Source organism: Heliangelus exortis, chromosome 2 (genome assembly GCF_036169615.1).
Source record: "Heliangelus exortis chromosome 2, bHelExo1.hap1, whole genome shotgun sequence".
NCBI lineage: Eukaryota > Metazoa > Chordata > Aves > Apodiformes > Trochilidae > Heliangelus > Heliangelus exortis.
The window spans coordinates 57,349,585-57,371,970 of record NC_092423.1 but is presented as its reverse complement, the minus strand read 5'-3'; the positions used below and the strand labels follow the sequence as shown (position 1 = coordinate 57,371,970).

Genomic DNA, 22,386 nt, shown 5'->3' with positions numbered 1-22,386 from the left:
AAATGCAAAGATGTGCCTGCCCCACCTTCAATCACTTGCTCACTCCTGTAATTTTAGCAATGCAGTAGGAAGGGAAGCTTGTGCTCTGCTTGCTGATTCTACTCAGCTTTCTCCATTTTCCCCAGACTTCCCATCTCTTCTCCCCAGTGACATTATCCTGTCTCTAGCAATTGTTACATATTACCTGAGGTTTTATCTTTCAGTACCCATTTTTTTTAAAGGTATGTGGTTTTTCTGAAGTGCAGGTTGGACATGAGAAAAGAAAGTTACAATAATATATTAGTAGTAAATTATCAGGTAGCTTCCACTGACACTAAGCTAATCCTTGCTCTAAGAATATTAAACTTACAGTTTCATAATTTGGAAAGTTACCTGTAAACTTCCGACGTTCATCTTCTGAACTATGCTCAGTTAGACACTGACGTGTAGAACATATCAAGTTCCCAGCAAAACATGAACAGACATTACAATCTATATTGAAGGAAGTTCCATGGCCTTGAAATAAAAGAAATTAAGTAAACGCATACAATTAATGCAAACGTACCAGAAGACTATATATGTATATGCTTTACACATATACTACATTTTCATTATTAGTTGTTGCTGTGGTTTTCCTTATTATTTTCTGTCCACATGTGTTTTGCTGGTGTCACACAAGGCACCAACAATCCAGGAGGTTCACTAATGACAATTTCCTTCTCCAAGTGGTAGAGCGACCAATGAGAGAAAGTGCTATGCTGGACCTTGTTCTCACCAACAAGGACAGGATGCTGGACATGAAGCTTAAGGGCAGTCTTGGCTGCAGTGACCACAGAATGGTGGCATTCAGGATCCTTAGGGAAACAAGAAGTTGCACAACAAGCTCACTACCCTGGAATCTAGGAGAGCAGACTTTGATCTCTCCAGGGGTTGGCTTGGTGGGGTACCATGGCATAAAGCCCTGGATGGGAGAGAAGCCCAAGAAAGATGGTCAGTATTCAAGGATAACCTCCTCTAAGTGCAGAGCAGTGTGCCCCAACAAAAAAGGAAGGCAGGCAAGAATTCCAATAGACACAAACAGATCAACAAGGAGCTCCTGTACACACTTAGATGTAAAAAGAAAGTGTACAGAGGGTGGAAGCAAGGACAAGTACCCTGGGAAGAACACAAAGAAGTTGTTGGAGTAGCCAGGCATTAGCTTATGAAGGTTAAAGCCCAGGTAGAATTAAAGCAAGGATTTCCAGGGAAAAGTCTATCAATAACATTCAAATAAAAGGACCAAATAATTAAGAACTGCAAGAAAAATCTCACCATACTGAGAAACTAGGAAAGCATATAGCAGAGGAAATTCCCTGTACTGAACATGAAGTGATTTTCTACAGTTCACACAATGAGCTGTGATCTGGCCATTTCCACTTAGGAACTGGACCATGGTGTTAAGATAGACAGCTCTATGAAAGCATGACCTAAGTTGGTAGCCAAAAAAATCTGTGTTCAAAATAATAATGAAAGGAACAGGATTTTGCTATTACATACACTCCACTGGGCACTTGCACCAATAGTGCAAGTAGTGCAATAGTGCATGATTTTCCAGTTACCATTTCAAAAGAAAATGTAAGTAGAGAAAGGTACATGGCAGAGTAATAAACCAAAAGTATATAACTATATACTATTCCCTATAAGGAATGCTTAAATTGAATAGGAACTGCCTTGGTTAAAAAAACAGAAAGCTGATGGGAATATGACAGAGGTCTGAAAGAGGTTGGAAATGAGGTACCAATCATGACAGAGGTCTGAAAGAGGTTGGAAATGAGGTACCAATCATGCATCAGCTTTTCCCAATAATAATGCTAGTATAAATTTCATGAACTAAAAGGAACCAGTTGAAACAAACTATGAAGGCTCAAATTAAGAGAAATCCCTTTCAAACCTGCCAAGTTGGAATCCAGGAAAAAGCAGCCATTTTTAGTCAGTTATACTGTGCTTAAACCTCAGAACAACATGCTTAAAATAGATCAATTTGTTTTGCTGTTGTTGCTTCATCCCTGCTGCCTACAGGCTACTGTCAGAACTTTTTCCTGCTCAGTCCCCAGACCTCCCACCAGCAAATTCTTCTACCAGAAAGGAAGCTACCTGTTAACAAGTACCACAAAATATAGGTGATGTGAGGCAAGCCAGTGACCTTTTGGTTGAAAAACAGTGTACTAATAACATGCTTCACACAGGACTTTAAACTGGTTTAACAGACACAGTTAAGTATTAATTTAAATAACAGAAGCTTTCACTATATGTAAAACCTAAAAAAGTATTGTATACAGGGACGCAGACAGTAAGTTCTGTATTTTCTAATAAACTCTACATTCAGACCTTCAAGATCTTCATACATACCTCAGAATTCATTACTTGAGGAGCAGGTTCTGTCTTTTATGTATAAAGACATAATTACTGTTCTAATACTTACTTTTTCTTTGTCCTCCAACAATGCATGATTTTTGGAGGTCAACACAATGCACTTCCATGCAGTTTTCTAGCAATCCACTGAGTCCACAAGTACAAATCTTGTAACAACCAACATCACCAGCTGAGGATGGAACCTGAATGAGCGTATCTTGACGGACAATAAAATCTGAGGCTTCTCCCAGTTTGCACCCTATACCCAAGGAGAAATTTTAGCTTGTATTTATTAAATACTTTGGCAAGTGCCATTACACAAAAACCTACTACTTTTTGGCATGTGGAAACCTAAGGTGTTCTGAAAGCAGCCTTGCTCTCTCCCTTGAGACAAACTAACTCATTTCACAGAGGCAACAAGTAGCAGAAATGTAAGATACTTGCTTGAGACAATGTTCTGAGTACCTGTAGGAATGTCACTTTGGAGAAAAAGACTGGCAATTCCAACAGTTGTCAAATAATTTTCCCCAGTTCTGTAGTAGTATGAAATGTATGTGGTATCATTAACACCAAAAATGCTTCACTCTCTTCAATAGAGATTCTAACTTAAAGGGTCTCGAAACCAGACTTTTCTCCTATTTCACATATTTGATTATGTCTTCCTACTCACTTGTACCTCTTAGGTGAACATCAAAGGACTTTGATAGGTAGAGATTAAGAGAGGAGAAAGAAAAAGCAGAAAAAATGGATTAAAAAAAAAAAGAATGGAAAATAAGAAGAATGTTTTTTAAAATTATGTGAGAAAAGCAACAACAAAATAGTAGACCAAATTACCCTAGAAGTGATGAAGTGCAACAAATACCCTGAAACATTCAACCAATAAAAATACTGAATTCAAACAAAAAGTTTCAGAGAAAGTAAACTGTCTCTAAAACATCTGTGTTCTAGAAAAATAGTTCTCAAATGACCATGAATGCAAACGAAATAAAAAGAGCCAGAAAGTAGGCTACAGCTTCTGAAAACACAGGGTAGTTGCGGTAATAGTTCTTTTGGGATATCAGCAATTAACTTTTAAACTTTCAAAAACATTTCAGTAACAGGTACTTATCAGCAAAGTTCAGGTAAACAGAAGTCAAAAAACGCTCACCTGGGACACACAAATAGGGAAGACACAGCTCTCCAGATTGACATCCCTTTCTATTTACTTCACACAACTGATTTGCTGTACATGGATTAGGATTACATGGATGTGTAACATCTTCTACAATGTTACCTAAGGAACTTGGGCCTGAAAAAAGAATATACAGCATCTATATTGATTTAAATGAGGCTTATTTTTCTTCAATATGGCATAGCATTTTTTACACTTGGTAAAAGAGTATTTTTTTTGACAATTCTGTTAATTTGTTTCTAATTTTTAAACTGTACTTTAGAGGCCTTGCATGACATTTCCAAAGTTCAGTCTATGGTCCTGGAAATTTAACCCATATGATTCTTCACAATCAAAATGTATTTATTTATATAAAGAGGTATATATTTCTTTAAAAGAAACAATGAAAATTATTAAAAATAATTACAAGCATTCAAAGTATCTTGGTTTCTAATTTTGCTGCATAGGTATATTGATACTTACTCAGGTATGTATCCAAAGGGATACAGTTCTCCAAGTCATCTGTTGGAGATAACAGTTCACAAATACTTTCAGCTGAGTGGCCTTCAGGGAATTTACTATGATCTCCACATTTCTTCAGAATTTCCACACAATCTGATCTTCAGACAAATAAAGAAAGAGGACTTCATGAACACTACTCGAAGAGGTCTTCTATGTAAAAGATTTCTTAACACATTCTTCCCTTCCCTGAATCCACAGTTTCCCCTTCTGCCTCACAACAGTGCTCATAGATCTTTATGTAAATGTTGTGTTTTACATACAGGGGAAGGAACAAATTTATGACACAAAAACAGGAACTCTTGCTTACACTACTCTTCCTTTGCCATGGGCTTGGTGATCTTTATTTTCTATGACATCACACGCATCTGCCTTTCAAGCATTTTCTTGATTTAATAATGTTTACTATGGGTTGAACTATATACCACTACATGTTCTATTAACTGGCCTCTTTTGTACCCAGTTACCTACTTTCAAAACTGATTTAAAAAAAATTAGTTAAAAAAAAAATAAAAAATTCATATTTTCAGATATTTTTGTCACCTGAAAATTACCTACTTAAATAGCTACTTAAACAAACCAACCAAACAAAAAGTTTTCTAAACACCACAGAGAGATAAAAACCCCACAAGAATAAAGTCAGCTTTACAACGGAAGAATATTCATCCATCTCATTAACAGGTAAGCATCTTCCACTTAGTGATGGAGTTTCAAACAAGCCCATGTACCTTCTGTGCCTGCCTTGCCATGTTATCTTAACATAAGTAAAACACAGTCCTACAGCAGCTTTTTAGTTCTCATTAAAATACTTAGCAGAACTTGTAAACAGTTTTATTCTTCCACAGTACTTACTTGCAGATAATACTTCCCCTAGATTTGCTGTGGCAAGGTTTAATCTGCAGCGAGCAGGCAATTGCCTTCCACATTTCTGGTTGGCATTTTTTAATATCAAGCACGGGAATATTTATAAATGGCATTTTGATACTCCCTTTTTCCCACAGCTTCATGTCATTCATGGCTCCCTGGTCTGACTGAGTATTGCAGCTCCTAAAAAGTTCTGTTGGTCTGAAAAGAAGAAGTTAAGATATGGCATGTATACAAGAAAGAGGAAAACCCACATACCTTTCACCACTGAATTATACAAACTTTGTATGATTTGCTTTTTGTCATGCAAATAAATTAACCCCTTCCACAATTAAAAAGATCAAAATCAATTTGAATTCTGTCTTTAAGAAAAATGAGCTCTTTGAGTCTCAAGGTTGAAACTCCTCACCTCTACCTATTACATCAAATATCACTTAAATTTTTCTTACTTGGAGAAAGCTGACTTAAAAGCTAGTATCTTAGATATTCTGAGCTTCTGTGTGAGTGTTTTCTGATGAATCACTAATGCAAGTTGATTTATCATTTATATTTGCCTGGGGTGAATGTATTGGATATGTGATTCTACTGCTCATGTAGCACTCATGCCAGTGTGTATTATTTCTAAGAAAGGCCAGAGATTTCTAATAGGTAACAAAATTATAAATGTTTTTTTTGAAACTCAAACTATTTCAGTTGTAATCTTGCAACTACAGATTCAGACACCATTTATAAATCATGCATTTTGCCCTATACAGTGTAAAACTACAGAAATATATCTGAAAGGAAAAGAATTTCGAAAAACAGTACCATGGAAATTTAACAAACATTTGAAAATTTATTTATAATGCACAACATTCCAGTAATCATGGCTTACTTCTCTATAAAGTAAGTAAGACAGATGAATATGTTGCTAATATATAATGACATTTTGCAAGTTCATGGGTTAGATGACATTTTGCAAGTTCATGGGTTAGCTTTTAATCTTTTCAGTTTTGTTATGCCAGTTGTTAAATACATTTCCACAAGTCTATTCTAAAGAAAAACTTTTTAAATTATATAAAAGAATATTTGCAGAAAGATGGCTACATACAATCTCAAACCTGAAAAAAAAACCTTTTATTTTTTAAATCAAAGCACAGGAATTCTTTTAGAAAATATTCAGTGTCTTTCTCCTACCTGTTATTAAAATTAGTGCAGTAAGTAAGATTTCTACAGCCCAGCTGACAAGGCTCTCGCACATCTGCTAAACAGGTCAGCATGGAAACTTCAACTGCATTATACTCACAAAAGCGATCAAATTCTTGCCAGCTCTGTGAATTGCCCCAGCTCGTGCTGTAAAGTTTAGTGCAGAGCTCTCTGAAAAAAAATATACACGAAGAAAATAAAATTAAATGAACACCAGGCATTCAGATATACTAGAGTCTGTTTAATGTCACTGCTAATCAGAAGAGCCTACACTCACTGTAGCAGATTGTGTTAGCACCTACAGTTTTCAAGAGTATAAATATGTTTTGCTTAAAGCACTGTTTTCCAAGTTTTCCAGTCTGCTTAAGAATCTTTAAGCTAGTAAGACTGAAAGACTTCAGAATATAAACTGCAATATCAAATAAAAATTTAATAGCTGGAAAACTGAACTAGTGACTTTGAGTTGAGAACTATCCCAGCTAATTTTACCTGTAATAAATGTAGATTGACAAGTTAATGAACAAATTCTAATCCCATCCTTCAACTTCAAATCACAACTACTCCTATTAAAGAAGTGATGGGCAAGCAAAACGTATTTCTTATTTTGCCCTGATGTTTGAAACAGGTGTACAGTTTGTCACTTGTATTTGAGATGTCTCCTGATGTCGGCAATACCCAAGCCACTTTGTTCAAAGCAGTATCCTACAAACCACAAGTGAAGGAATAGAACTTCACTGCACAACTGAAGTCTACTGTATACTGAAAACAGGAAGAAAGGATCCACTTTTAGAACCCACTGCCAAAGCAAGCTACTAAAAGATATTACATCAAGTGCTCTATTCAAAGAAACAGCATAACTTCAGGAGTCTACTACTAATCTCATCGTAAAATCCAACTTCAGGATCTGTTGTTTTGTTCCTGGAAACTTTGATATAAAAGGAAGCAATAGCTCAAGAATCAATGCTTGGAACTTTAGTTATTTTTCACTGACAAAAATCTGAATAGCAACTGGTAAAGAAGACTGCCAAGATTTTAATATGCCGCAACCAGGTTCTTGAGAATTTGTGCTGTTCATTGTCCCCTGGCTTTCATTAGCATCAGGTTAGGGCCTCTTCATCTTGTCACAATATTGGCAATTATGATCACAAGTAAGGCACAAGTTTCCATAGTGTGTTTGCTATAATAAGACAGTGCTGAATGTGAGAAAAGTGTGATTACTCTTATAAAGCAGTACTTTCTGATAAAACGCAAGTGTTGAACAGAATGCAGCATCCATCTTATTACCTAAACCTGTATTTTTAATAAGAGGTCACAGAACTCTTTATTTGATGTACAAAGCAGGACTAAGCTGAAGGCTTCATACAGGACAAACTGTGAAACATTTTCATAATTGTGAATTAGGGTAGAGAGGTACTGACCTACACATGGAAGAATTTGCTTTAGAACAGCAATGGAGCTTAGCTCCATCGAGGCCTGTTGAAGGTGGAGGGTGCACAGTGACTCCTGGGTGCACAGACCTTGAACTTTCAAGAAAACATTGCCAAAGTGGATCTTGAGGGAGAGGCATTGTTTTACAGCCTTCTATAAGACCATCAACAATTTCAAGCTCTGTTTTCATTGACATCAAAATTCTTTTACAAGCACTCTGACATGCATAGTCTTCTGCTCTATCACAGCAATACAAACCTGTTAAAAGTTAAAAATAGTTAATGCTCAAGCACACAACAACCAAGATGTATGAGAAAAAAGTCCTCAGTAAGTACTATAAGGGGGATTTTTCCCATCCCCAAAATACCCAAAATAATATCACTTCTTTTAAATGCAAATACAATCAACTCTGGAAAAAACACAACAACAATATGTAGAATTAAAAACAAATAAAAGTAAATAATGCACCTACAAACAAACATTATCATTATATAACATAATATAATTAGATTATAGGAATACAGTGATACAATTTATACAATAGACATATATAACACATTTTTCATTAAAAGGGCATATAATCTTCAACTGTTTTCAGTATTTTTTGTAACCTTTATTAAAGAAGGATTTTTTATACTTACTATCTGTAGGATTTCTCATTGGATATGATTGTGTATAGTTGTTCACACAGAGTATAAGCTGAGGGCTAATTGATGCACAATAATTTTCAACTGCTTTAATTTGTGATGGACCAGGAGAAGAGTCTGTCCGAAAGATTGCTTGACAATATTCCCGACAGTTTGTATGATGTCCTGCATAACTGCAACAGACTGATCCCACTGGGGAAAAAAACAGAAAAACAATAGAATATCTAGGGGTTCATACACAGAGAAATAAAGAAATGAGCTTGTGTGTACCACACATAATGATGCTCAAGGTATAAGTGTGAAAAAAATGAAGAAATTCTTCAATGCTCTATTCAAGAAATCTCTACTTACAGAATGACTGGGAATATATTTAACCAGCCAAACTACATTTGTTTGTTTGGCTGCAGAAGAAGGTCCCTAAAGCCATCCTGAACTCAAATTAAATTAGTAAGCCTTCTGAATTTTATCTCTGGGTATTTTGTTCTTATTTAAGGTAAGCAGACTTGTCCTATAAATTAATTATTAAACAAATATTAATAGTAAACAAGTGAATATGAAAGTGGTACCATAAAACTAATTAAAAAACCCTACACTACTGTGATTGATTAATTTCCATACGTTATAAAATATAAACTTCTTGGGAAATACCTATACTAGAATTCATTCTGAGACACTGATTTATTTTCATTTTATATGGACAGACACCAGGCAACAAAACACTTTCATCATGCAAGATTTTATCTGTAAATTTAATTTTGCTACTTAACACTCATCAAATGCAAAAAGCAGAAGGAAAAAAGGAGCTTCTAAGCAATCATAAAATAGGACAGAAAAAACAAATAAAGATACACAAATTAAAAACTGATATAAATTATATGAGCAGCTCAATCTCCTTATCACTTGAGTAAGAAAATGTATGCATGTGGTTTGTCCTTTTATGGAGCTGAATCCATGTGATTTGAGTACACCCATGGAATTTCTTACATTTTAAAGAAAAAAAGATAGAATGATATTAAAAAAAAGGACAAACTGTTCACTTCATACTTACTTTCATTTCTGTTAATACAACTAAAGAGAGCATTCTGAAATCAAAACAAAAATAGTGTTATACATTAGAAAACTTCCATTAAATATAATAGCATCCAGTCATTTCTTATAATGAATTAAAAAATCTAACCTTATTATGATTTGCTCCAATAGGATTGGATTCAAACAAAAACTACACAAAACCACTGAAAGCAGGAAAAACTTAGAAACAGCATGCTTTAAAAGGATGTCCCAAAATGTCGTTTATTCTCTTTTTTTGGTTTGTTTTTTAATTACAACAATTTTAGGGATTCTATGTGAAAAAAGGAACTCTGCACAGATGCACACATGCAAGTAGGAAATCTCAACTCACTTGACACCAAAATATATTAAAAGCTAAAGCATGCTGTTAACTCTCAAACTGCAGCCAAAAGGTACAGTTGGAGGGAAAACACAGCAAAACATCAGCAATTCAGGAGGTTCCTGGAATGCATTGATAACAATGCCTTTCCCTTATACCATGGGATAAATCCAGGGAAGGGAGAGGAGCCAAAGGAAGCTGGTCAGTATTCAAGGATAACCTCCAAGCCCTGGAGCAATGTCACCCAACAAAAAGGAAAGCAGACAAGAATGCCAGAAGGCCTGCATGGATGTTCCTGTACAAACAGATGAAAAAAGACTACCTACAGAGCGTGGAAGCATTTGAAATTGCTGCAGTTTGGAGTCCTACATGACAGTGTAAAGATTCAGAGGCCAATTACACTCCAACTGAAAGAGAAATACTGGCTGCTTATGAAGGAGTTTGAGCCACTACAGAAGTGATTGGTACTGAGGCAATGCTCCTCCTGCTACCCCATCTGCCAGTTCTGAACTGGATGTTCAAGGAGAGGATCTCACCTACACACCGTGCCACTGATGCCACCTGGAGTAAGTGGAGTGCCTCGATAAAGCAGTGTGGTTGAATAGGGAGCTGTGATCATCCAGACATCATCGAGGTGATTACGAACTGGCCAGAGGGTAAAGACTGTGGAATGCCACCAGATGAGATAGTGAACCCTCCTGAGGAAGCCCCTCCCTATAATGAACTTTCAAATAATGAGAAGTTTGTTTTCTTTACCAATGGATCCCGGCATCTTGTAGGAAGTCAGCAGACGTGGAAAACAGCAGTTTGGAGTCCTACAGGACAAGTCACTCAAGCAGCTGAGGGGGATGGTGAATCCAGCCAGTTTGCAGAGGTAAAAGCCATCCAGCTGGCCCTGGACACTGCTGAACAGGAAAAGTGGCCAATGCTTTACCCCTACACTGACTCATGGATGGCAGCAAATGCCCTGTGAGGGTGGCTGAAGGGATGGAAATGGGACAACTGGCAGCACAGGGGAAGCCTATTTGGGCTGCCACTCTGTGACAAGATATCACTGCCTGGTTAGAGACACTGAGGGTGAGGGTAGGGCACGTGGACAGCAGGTGCCTAAGAGTGGGGCCAGTGAAGAACATCGGGAAAACCATCAGGTGGACCAGGCAGCTGAAGTGTTTCAAACAGATTTAGACTGGGAGCACAGAGCTGAACTGTGCTTAGCTTACTTGGCCCATGGCACTTCAGGTCACCAAGGGCAAGATGCAACATACCAATGGGCCCCTGACCAAGGGGTGGATTTAACTTTAGACACTATTACACAGGTTATTGATGATTGTGATGTATGTGCAGCAATCAAACAAGCTATATGGTTAAAACCTTTGTGGTGCAGGGGATGTTGGTGTAAATACAAGTATGGAGAGGCCTGGCAGATTACATCACACTCCATCAGACTCTCCAGGGTAAGCGCTATGGGCTCACAATGGTTGAAGCAAGCACTGGGTGGTTGGAAACGTACCCTGTGCCTCATGGCACTGCCCATACTGTGCATAATGGCCACTGCCCCATTTCTGGGGCTCAAAAGGCAAGTGTTGTGGTGGCACAGTAGCCCAGAGAGGATCGAGTCAGACAATGGGACTCATTTCAAAATCCATCTCATAGACAACTGGGCTAAAGAGCATGGTGTAGAGTGGATACACCACATTCCCTATCATGCACCAGGATATGGAAAAATCAAACTCTACAATGGCTTGTTGGAAACCATCCTGAAAGCAATGGGTGGTGGGACTTTCAAAAACTGGGATATGCATTTGGCAGAAGTCACTTGGCTAGTTAACACTAGAGGATCTATCAATTGAGCCAGGCTTGTTCAATCAGACCTTCTACATACAGTGGATGGGGATAAAGTCCCTGTTGTGTGAGAAAGGAAAAGTCCCTGTTATGTGTATTAGAAAAAAACGTTTGGATCTACCCTGCTTTGGGCAAAGACCAACCCATCCACTGGGGCTGTTCCTGCTCAATGCCCTGGACATACTTGGTGGGTTATGCAGGAGGATGGGGAAGCCCTTTGTGTACCACAGGGGAACTTAACTCTAGCTGAGAACATTTAGTTTCACTTTGTATAGTTTTAATTGTTACATAATAGTAATTAGCTGTATTAAGTGTTTTTCCCTAGGATAATGCACTGGCATCCAAGAGTCTCAGGAAGAATTTGCAGCACACTGAGGGCATGAACCCTGACAGACCCTGCACCATCTGTCTTGCTTTGAGAAACTGCCATAATGAGAATCTGCAGCCTGGACTTAACAAAAATCTTGTTTAAAGACTGGGGCATTGCTGGGTGAATGAGAATGGAGAGAAATGGAATAAGGGGTGGAATGCAATCTTTAAATATAAGGAACTGAAGCAGGAGGGCTTTCAGACTCTGAGAGGGGCAGAACACAGAGGGGTCTCTTCCCTCCCATTCCCTGCCCATACTCTCTAAGCTCAGGCAGACCCCAGCCCCTCCTCTCTTTCCCCCGCTCCTCGCTTCGCTGCTGTTCCCCTGCGCTCCTTTACCCCCAGCTCCCCACCTGCTCTCCAGAATCCACATCCATCGGGTGCTGGGAAGAGCCCTGGAGCCCCGTCCTGAATAGCCCTGCCTCAAGGGCCCTCAGGAACCTATCCCTGCTGCCATCGAGATCAGGTTGCATATATATATATATATATATACACATACACACACACACACACACATATATATTTATATTTATAAATTTGTATATACTTTCCAACTTTAGGTCTCTAATCTTTATTCCCCTTTTATCTTCCCTTTGTGGGGGGTGGAAATAGAGAGTAGTTCTGCCCTTTGATTTGTGGTCCACCCAAACTCCTAAGCTGTGACATCTTTTCATTGTGTAATGTATTTGTAGAAAGTTTTTTTGTTTTCCTTTACAGGAGTAGCCAGATTGAGCTGGCTGGGCTTTTGTCTCCATAATATTTTCTCTACATAACCTAACTAGATCCCTGTACTCATCCTCAGATGTCTACACCCTCTTCCAAAGGAGTTAAAACTCTTTTTCCTAAGTCCCAGTAAAAGCTCCCTATTTAGACAGGTTGGTCATCTTCCCTGCACTTTGTCTTACAGTACATGGGGACAGCCTGCACCCACGCTTCTAAGACTTCCATTTTGAACAATGTCCAGCCTTCTTGGACCCCCTTGTCCTTTAGACCTGCCTCCCAAGGCACTCTCTCAAACAGCATCCTGACCGGGCCAAAGTCTACCCTCCAGAAGTCCACGGTGGAGGTTTTGCTAATCTTCTCCTTACTTTACCTAGGACTGAGAGTTTCACCATTTTGTGGTTGCTAAGGCTCCTGACCACTACACCCCGCACAAGTCCCTCCCTGTTTGTGAGCAGGAGATGTAGCAAGGCACCTCCTGTGCCATGCTCACCAGCTGTGTTAGGACGCTATCTTCCTCACACTCAAGGAACCTCCCAGCCTGTGTCCTCTCTGCTACATTATGCTTCCAGCAGACATCTGGTAGGTTGAATTACCCCACCAAAACAAGGGCTGATGATTGCCCCTTGTAATGCTGTGGACTTCCTCTCAGGCATCATGTTTGGAAAGGACCTTCAAGATCATAAAGTCCAACTGTCAGTCCTACACCACCGTAGCCACTAAATCATCTCCTGAAGTGCCACATATACACATTTTTTTAAGACCTTGAGTAAATACAGAACATATGCCTATTCACAGGAGGGGCACATACAGGCAGTCTCATCTCCACTAGGCAGTTTCAGTATATACCCCACACTTTCTGCACCGTTTCCCTTACAAACTCACCTTGAGAGAATCTTAAATCCTGACTCCAGAGAGCTACGCAGTAAGCACACTTAAAGAATCAGAGAATTCTACAATCCCAATTCACTTTTTTCATTTTTTTTTCTCATTAAAGTTTTTAGGTACCCAAGTAAAAACATGATTTGTTTTCACATGCTTTTCTTCATTTTCATAGCTTTCTTCATCATCGTCTTTACTGTTTTTCATTTAAAAGTAAGTACTTCAGAACACTGATTAGCTCTCTATGCATAAATTACCATTCAAATGAACTAGCACTGCTGCATAGAAAGTTCTGATGAAAATCTGAAGAGCTAAAAGAGCTACTTTCAGTACCAAAAGATGAAAGACTCACTTTGTAACTTAGATTTGAAAAGCCTCAAACATTGATGTTTGTTTGTATCATGCCATTAATAATTGTATTTTATGTTGTAATTTAAATCACAAGTTCCATCTTGACCGTTACTCTTTATGTCATGTGAATCATAGTGCCACAATCCTGGTTTCTACAGACTCATAATTATATAAACACTTTGATAATATATTTTTGCATACTGAAGTATGTTGAGTCAAACACAAGAATATAAAGAGGACAGTCACAATACTGCAGTGAGCAGCATCACTTTCTTCTATTTACAGTCAGAAATTAATTTAAACCATGGTTAGAAGTGGCACTGAAATAATGACACTAAGAAAATAAACACAAACCTAGGTGAAAAATAAAGCTAACTTCCCATGAACACCAGCTACTTGTAATTAGAACGACCATGAGTAAGAATAAAACTATTGAGAATACCTCACACAAAAATTCAAGCAAGTCTGCCAAAGATAAAACACATAAAACCTTACAAAGCAACAATTCAGACATTTTATTTTCATTCTTATAATAACCTATACCAAATTTTAGATATTTTCTCCCAAGAGCTGGGATACTGAATTTCTCTGAGACCGATAATAAAGTTGCAGCAACATTCCTCATCCCAGCACCAAATTTTCATCTGATTCACTTCAGATTTTTCCTCTCACTACCCACAAAACAAATCCTGTCACTTATTCATTTGTGTAGCATGGAAATCATGGAAGCAGAGCTTGTAGGCAAAATCACCATTTTTCATCTGTAAGGAACAGATTAATACTGTTTCCTATATGCTCCTGTCATTTTTATAGCACCATACATCTTTCTCTATGGATGCCAGACAATGATTATCAGAAAGTCACTGTTTCAATATGGCCATCTGATTCCTTTGGGATCCTCCATGTATGAAAAAAGAAACAACTGTCAGACAGGAATTGCTGCACAGAACATCACTCTGATGCAAAACTCACTGTCCTCAGAAGCTGCTGAAATTAGACTTCTCCACACTCACCCTGTATAATGCACTTGGCATAAAAACCATCCAGGTAGAAAGCAACACTTAACTTTATTAATCAATGCACTGAGACAGTAGAGACTCCTGAAAAGTCTGTCTGTTGTGGTTATACCTAAGTACTTGACCAAACTGTTAGCACAAACAGTACTTAGAGTCATAAACAGTAAAAGGGATCGTAATGCAGCTATAAACTCCACTAAAATTTGTCAAATTATTTAAAAGTTGAATGATACGAGAAAAGTTATTAAGAAGCAGTTCAGGGATATTATTGTCACTGTCCCATATAGCTAGGATTGCAGTTTATAGCTATACACAAACCAGAGAATCTTGAGAAGATTATGGTGTCAACCAATGTTCCTCCCATAAAGGACTCTCATTGAGATAAAATTACCTTCTTACAGCAATTTCACACAGGCAGGATGTCCTAACCAGATAATTAATTTTCTTGCTGTACTTTGAAACTGTAGTTCCACAGACTGCTGAATCACTCTAATAGTGCTTTTATTTCTGATAAAAGATGGTGGTCTTACTTCTCTTTTATACCTTTTTAAAACTGTTGCATAGCCTTGTGTATTTATTTACACCAGCTCTGACACTAATCACCTTCTCATGACCTGATTTTTCTGAGTAACCCTGCTGAAAACTGCTTTTCCTTATCTCCTAGCAATACAAACCAAGAGATTTCAACATGTTTAATACTGTTAGAACAGAACAGAATAGACCAGACTAGAACACAACCAAACATAATGATTTTTTAGAGATAATCTTTTAGAAGGAACTGCCAGATGCCAGAGGCAGAGAAAGGTAAGGAGAAACAAGTTTGTCTGGCTAGCAGCAGGAGGGAATGTTTATGGAAAAAGGGCAATTGCAGAAAGGAACAGGAAGAACTTCAGCTGTACTGAGTTGATTAAGCAACTCACCATATTTCATGAAACTGTAGTGCCCGTAGCCACCACAGAACATAGTGTTAGTTAGGGTGCTGACTTTGCTCTTTATGTAGGTCTGGATAATCATTGAGTTTTCCAGCATGTAATGGTACACATATGGGAAATGTATACAGACATGAGAAAATCTTAAAAAAAAATAATAAAAATTAGTGTGTAGTCACCTGCTTGTAAATAAAGCTGACAACAGCATTAGATGTTCAGTCTGATTGGAATTACTAACCATAATTTCATTACAAAACACAGAATTAATGCCCATCTCTAGAGTAAAACAGCACTCATATTTAAGAAATAGAAGCTTCCTTTCTGAATCTACTACTGAACTGTCAGAAGAGACAGTGAAAACAAAGAAAAGATAAAACAGAGAAATACGCAAGGAAAATCAAACCCAACAAACAAAAAGAAGCCTCCAGAAAACCCCAAAGAGCAGAATAGTATGTCCTCTTTCAAGAAAGAACTAGGTCATCAAGATTTGGGAAAACGAGGATAAAAAGGCAATACCATGTACACACAGAGTCTGATACTCTATTTTTAGCTTGTGAAAAAATATTAAATGGTGTTAAATGCTGTTATGGGAACTGAAAAAGGCAATTGAAGTTTATCCAGCAGAGAACACTGACCAGTCTTCCTCATCAGAAGCTCCTTGAAGAATATTTTAGCCAGTACTGCAGGACCTAACTGGTTTCGCTTTTTTTGGAGCTCATCAGCTGCAGGTAACGGCTGCAAAACAAAATGCATGCACAAAAACACAAATAGAGCAGAACATTTTGCTAAATGAAGAAGTCTTCTGCATTGCAAGGCATTATTTTATATTATAAATGATTTTTTTCTAAATGGCTGTCTCTTGTGTCTTTAATGAAAAGTGACAGCAAAGCTGTTCTTCGACACCAGAACTAAGAGTATTTTGCTAAAAAGTGACGGTTACTTTCCTCCCCCAAAACTTTAACAGTATCTCTATTCTACTAACTCTGGTAAAAGGTAAGTTTTGTAATGTTGTCTTGGGCAACCTAATATAGATGCAATGTATATCCAGTTATGGCCCTCTTAATTTACAAGTACTACCTACAGCTAACAAATACACTAGGAAACAAAATGCTCCACTCTGCGAGAACAGCAGTGGAATCTGTTCCACTGTTAATCCCTCACTGACTTTATTTAATCCTCAAATTTATCAACAGATGATAATCAAGTCAGAAGATAAGCTACTAAAGTTTAGTGGAGGCAGCTGAAGTTTCAGATGACAGTGCACATCTGTTAAGAACTTAAAAAAACTTGCAGTAAGTAATAAGATTTTGCTTGATTATGTAAACCAGTGAACAAGTGAGAACACTTGCACAGCAAGGTAGATCAAAATCACTGTAACTTAAATTTTGGCAAGATCATTGATTGTTCTATCAACCTTCTTGGAAAAGTAGAGAATAGAGACAAAAAACACCAGTGGCTAACAAAAATATTAGCTATGATGTGTAGTATATGATCAGAGTCCACCCTGAATTTGTTAACTAGTACTTCCAGAGACCACACACATCTATGTGCCTTAGTAGTTCATTAAAGTTGTTTTCGAACGTTTTCCTAAATGATGTAAAAAAAAGTTTCTTAAGTTATAATATGTTGTCTTTAAGTGATGTGCACAAGTGAGAGCTAAAACCTGACTTCATTTTTCAGAAGGGGTAATTACTAACCAGCATTCACCTTCAGCATAAAGTGAGATCATATGACCTTAGATAACAAAACAAGCCAGTACTGTAAAACATTGAGTACTTTTCTGAATCCCTACTACAGCCCTTAAGACTGCAGGCACTGCATTGGAAGTTGCTGTATTTAAAAACTGCAGAAAACAGATTAAGCTAAACAGTGCTCCGATCTGAAAATCACCATGAAACAGTCCAAGGACATCAAAAGCGTTTACAAAAAGTTTTAATTGTTTGTCAAAAATAGTTTAAAGAACAGAATGAAATAACGGGCAACATTTCCAATTCAATTTCGACTGCATGGCAGATGTTAATAGTGCTCAGCTGAAGCAAGGCTTTTAAAATGCAAATTTAATAGAGAACATTGAATGTCTTATTTAGTACCCATGAAATAAGAATGGGAGTTCTTAATGTGCAGAGGTGAAGTCACAGTATGCAGTGTAGATACCCAAGAACTGCAATCTAAAGGAAATTTTAGTACCACCCTTTCCATGCACTGATGGAGAAAAAAGTGATCTTAAATGAAATAATAAAGCTTTTACAGCTTATTTCAAGATTTGGACATTATTTTCAGTTATTTCTCTAAGCATGTATTCTACTCAAAGATGAACCTCAACCTTTAAACTTTTAAAAATAGGAAAATCAGAAAAATCATACATACAATCCATATGGTCTCAACATGTTTTTCTTCTTCCTTTGACTACTACCTACCTTCTTTTTAGAGGAAGATGCACAGGACAGCAAAAAGCTGGAAGAAGTAGTGAAAGATAAAGAGACTTGAGATGCACAGAACTAGAGAAAAAATGAAGGTGACAAAAATGAGTATCTGAGAAGTAGAAGATGGGAAAAAGGACTACCAGATTAAAATCTTTCAAAAGTAAGAACATATGATCAGCAGAAAAAGCATCTTCAATTAATCTTTTTGAAAAGCGGGCACAATGCTAAAGTGATTCTGCTACTGTAAAACCTGACACTCCACTTAGCAGCTTCAACTTTGTGACACCTCTGCTTGAAGTCTGGGTTTTTTTCACTGCTCTGAACTTTATACCCTGGAACACTTACCTCACTCTTCATGGTCACTAACTTAGAGAGAAGCTGAAGGGTAAATCCTGAAGTTGCTTCCCCAATCTCAAAAGATTACAGCAAAGTATTCAATTCAATCAACTATTTTAAGAAGTTTGTGAAAAACCTCTGAGAGATCATTATGCCAGCATATAAGAAAGCTATGAAAGCTATGAGAGTGTTTACAAAACGGGAATTAAATATTTTAATATTTTTATTCAGATAGTTTTTACTTACATTTCATGTACTTAAATTCAATATCTCAATAACAGCTTTCAGAACCAATTAAGATGCACCATGATCTATACTGTATGCTAATTCTCAAATTGGATCCTCATTTTTAGTGAATGAAATATTAATTTTTTAAACACATTATGTATGACATTGCATGTCTGTGATTCACGTGCTGTTTCTGATCTTATGTTACCTCTTTCATTTTTAACTCGCCAATCCCTTCCCAGTTGTTCATTTTCTTCCCCAGCCATACCCAGAGTACAAAATATGGTACCAGTCACAGGAAAAGAAACTTCTTACAGAGAAAGCAGAACACATTCACCAAGATTTTTTTTTTTAAAAAAAGGAGAAAGGATGACCACAGTGTGAAAAAGTACAGGTTCCCTCAACAAATATTATTTGGAATCTCCTGTCTTAGGCAAAACTTCCTTGAATTTTATATAAATGATGAGTCTCTTGAGTGAATTGTAAATACTACTTTTCACTGGTATCTGTAAGCCTAGATACATAGTAAAACCCACAAAATTCTGTAATAACTGAAGATCTACCATGTCAGATGGTTAATTTCTGTCCCTAAAATAGTATCTGTATCTATTTCTCCTAGTGTTCATAAAAAAAATAAACATTCCTTCTTCACCAACCAAGAGGGTGATTCTTTCTTTCATCATTTTTCTCCCTCTCCTCTTTTAGTGTCACAGTTAGAACGAGTTAAGGTTATCTGTGTAATAACTCTTGAACAGGAGTGAGGGGGACACTTTCCAAAATTCCAGATAAAAATTGCAGAAAGAAGAACTAGAAAACCTAAAAAAGATGGCTATCACCATTTTGTGGTCATTCTTTACCTTTCCTCTCCCGTTATCCTTCAATCCATATTGGCCAACCTCCTACAGCAATGCAGAAATGTACAAAAAAAGAAGGAAACAGACCAGCAAAATAGAGGTGAAGCTCAGATGTTGACAGTATAGCATATCACAGCACAAGATGAGACAGGACTACTTAACATGAGAATTCATTTTTATGAGAACAAGCTATGGTAATTTTAACAGTGATGAATCTAGGAAAATACTCTGTAAAAGGACCAAAGGGGGGAAAAAAAAGGAATTCTATGTTTCCTAGGAAAACAGGAAATCTGTTCCACTTCTGCCCAAATCAAGAGAACAGAGAATTGTCTGGTAACCTGAACTGTTGATTATGAGCAGAATTTCTGTAGGACTACCCAATTCAAGGCAGTAGTAAATGAGACCAAAGCAGAAGGAGGTGGAGGAGGAATATGGATTTTAATCAAGAAATTGATTGCAAGAAAGGAGGTCCTAGCAGAATAGCATTTCTATAAACTGTGTTAAGAAGAATATAGGTAAAGGCAGACTTCTGAAAATATCTTGATGGTTAATTTAAACAGCAGAGTAGGAAAAATAATTGCAATCATCAGTATTTTCACTGATATTACAAAAAATAATTAATTTAAAATTATTTACATTAGGGTAGGATAATTAAACTGTTATTCTTTCCTGTGTCTATTTCTTTAGGTCATTTTTAAGCTGACTCTTCTATTACAGAAGCCAAAATGTTTCAGATGGAATAAATGCTTACAATGCATGCTGAATTTCATCAGAATTCCTACGAAAAAAATTTTTTCAAGCCATGTCTCAATTTTGGAAGTTGTGTAATTTCATTCAAATTAAGATACAGGTAAGTCTAAAAAAAACAATCCCTTTTTCAGAAAATTATTTTATTTTTAGAAAAACTGTAGAGAGAGGCAATTGACATTTGGATGAAAATTAGTCTATGCTGAAATGCAACTATAAGAAGACTGGATTTTCTCTCTTTTATAGGATTCATTTTACAGAATTTATGACAGCTGATTTTTAGTAAGATACATCCACACACACACATACACATACCTCATATTCCTTCCTGCAGACCTTCAAAACGTCGTTCTTTGCAGAAGCCTGAAAGACAAATTCTCCATTTATAGTAGAAAATTATAAAATCATATTGCAAAATAAAGATGATTCCACTTATATATTAATAACCATGAATTCATGATCTATTTAAATGTTTCTTTTTAAGAACCTAAAGAATGCATGTAAAGCTTTAAGAAAAAAAGCAGAAATCATGACTGTCAACGCTACATTTAATTAAAAAACAGAAACCTTGTATTTCTGCACCAAGTCAGTTCATATTGGAACCACACAAAGCAGCTTTTTTTCCAGATAGAGCAGAATAAAGGAAACATTTAGGAAACAGATGAACTTGAGTCTAAAAACCTCCCCATTTTGCATGCTCAATACCACTTTTATGTCTCTTCCCCTTCTCCTCCCTCTTGTATGTACAGTCCTTCAGTTCCTATTGTCAAACTGGGCTGCAGAAATTCTCCCTTCAAACTGCTTATCAATTGTTCTGTAGAGTACCTGTTGCTCCTTTTCCATGACTGATATTCAAAATTATTATTGCTACTAACATTACTTATTTCCCCTCCAATAAAATCCCTGCTCATCATCTTACCTTGGATGTATCCTATAATTCTCTAAATGCCTTCAAAACCTCGAGTATCAATAATTAAAATTAAATACTACAGTAGATATTAAATATATCTGTGCTCCAGAAAGCAGTTACAAGGACAATTATAAATAATTATATGGTCCTTGACTTTGAAGAATTTTTGAATGTCACAAGCATACCTTTGGGAAAAAACATTAATCACAAAATGCTCCACAGATTTTTAATAAAAATATAATTGCTAAATTTATGCAATATGCTGTCACCGTTTAACAGGAGGAACTAAAGAAGGAGGGCTTTTTGGACTCTGAGAGCGGCAGAATGCAAAGGGAGGGATCTATTCCCTCCCATTTCCTGCCATACTCCATAATAAAGACCAGAAAGCCAGCAGCTCCTCCCTCTTTTTCCTCTCACCTCCTGCTGCCTGTGCTGCTGTTTCTTCCCGCCAGCTCTACAATGTTATTACCCCTCCCTTGAATTAGCAAACCCTGTATCCGATTGATGTCAGTTTCCAACTTAAGGTCTCCAGTCTTTATTCCCCTTTTATCTTCCCTTTGTGTGGGTTTGTTGGTTTTTGGTTTTGGGGGGCGGGGGGAGGGGGGGATAGAGAGGAATTCTGTCATTAGGTTTGGGGCCCACACTGCTGAACTGTGACATTTGCTTACAATTGTCACTTGGAAAAATAGTGATACAGCAACACCAGAAGCAACTGTCTTCTGATATCCCTTTGAAGTGGCACAAAAATCTATTTAGGGCTACAACCACAATGTTGCATCAGTAAACATTAGGCTGCAAAAAAGATCTTAGAAACAGCTAGAAACGGTTGCCATCCATCCACTCAGCATTATTTTAAAATAGTATCTTTCATGTTGAGATGGTGACCAAAAAAAAAAAAAAAAAAAAAAAAAATTAAGCTTATCACAACCAAAGAAGAGTTTTAGAAAAGAAGAGAGTTTTCGAATCTTCATGGAATCACTATGAAGTAACAAATTAGAGCACATCACTAATAATCACACACCTACTGTCTGCTAAGTTAAAATAAGTGGATTAGCCCCAGCTGTTGCCAAGTGCAGTGGTACTAACATGTCTGCAGCAACCTTGCCAGCTCCCACACTGGAATTTCTGTGGTGTGGTGTTAAAAGGTATAAACAGAGGAAGATTTTATCTTAACTGTATCTTTATTACTGAGCAATTAAATGTAGCATCAGAATGCACTAAAAGAACAT

The 22,386-nt window shown here is 37.1% G+C and overlaps 1 protein-coding gene across 6 annotated transcripts in view; it reads right to left on the bottom strand.

The window, feature by feature from the left end:
* The window catches only part of RECK (reversion inducing cysteine rich protein with kazal motifs), a 59,629-nt gene that overhangs the window by 11,930 nt on the left and 25,313 nt on the right, over positions 1-22,386 (bottom strand). For 5 of the 6 annotated variants that reach the window (XR_011724321.1, XR_011724320.1, XM_071736260.1 and 2 more), the window contains 10 exons: positions 20,563-20,610; positions 9,212-9,245; positions 8,158-8,355; positions 7,507-7,774; positions 6,080-6,259; positions 4,892-5,104; positions 4,004-4,140; positions 3,518-3,658; positions 2,441-2,629; positions 373-495 (listed from right to left, as the gene is read on the bottom strand). Coding sequence is in view for 4 of the 6 variants with exons in the window: in XM_071736260.1 (XP_071592361.1) it covers positions 373-495; positions 2,441-2,629; positions 3,518-3,658; positions 4,004-4,140; positions 4,892-5,104; positions 6,080-6,259; positions 7,507-7,774; positions 8,158-8,355; positions 9,212-9,245; positions 20,563-20,610 (1,531 nt within the window). In the remaining 2 variants the exon portion in view is untranslated. Of the gene's footprint in view, positions 1-372; positions 496-2,440; positions 2,630-3,517; positions 3,659-4,003; positions 4,141-4,891; positions 5,105-6,079; positions 6,260-7,506; positions 7,775-8,157; positions 8,356-9,211; positions 9,246-15,650; positions 15,915-20,562; positions 20,611-22,386 lie in introns of those variants that run through there. The other variant, XM_071736264.1, reaches the window with a different exon arrangement.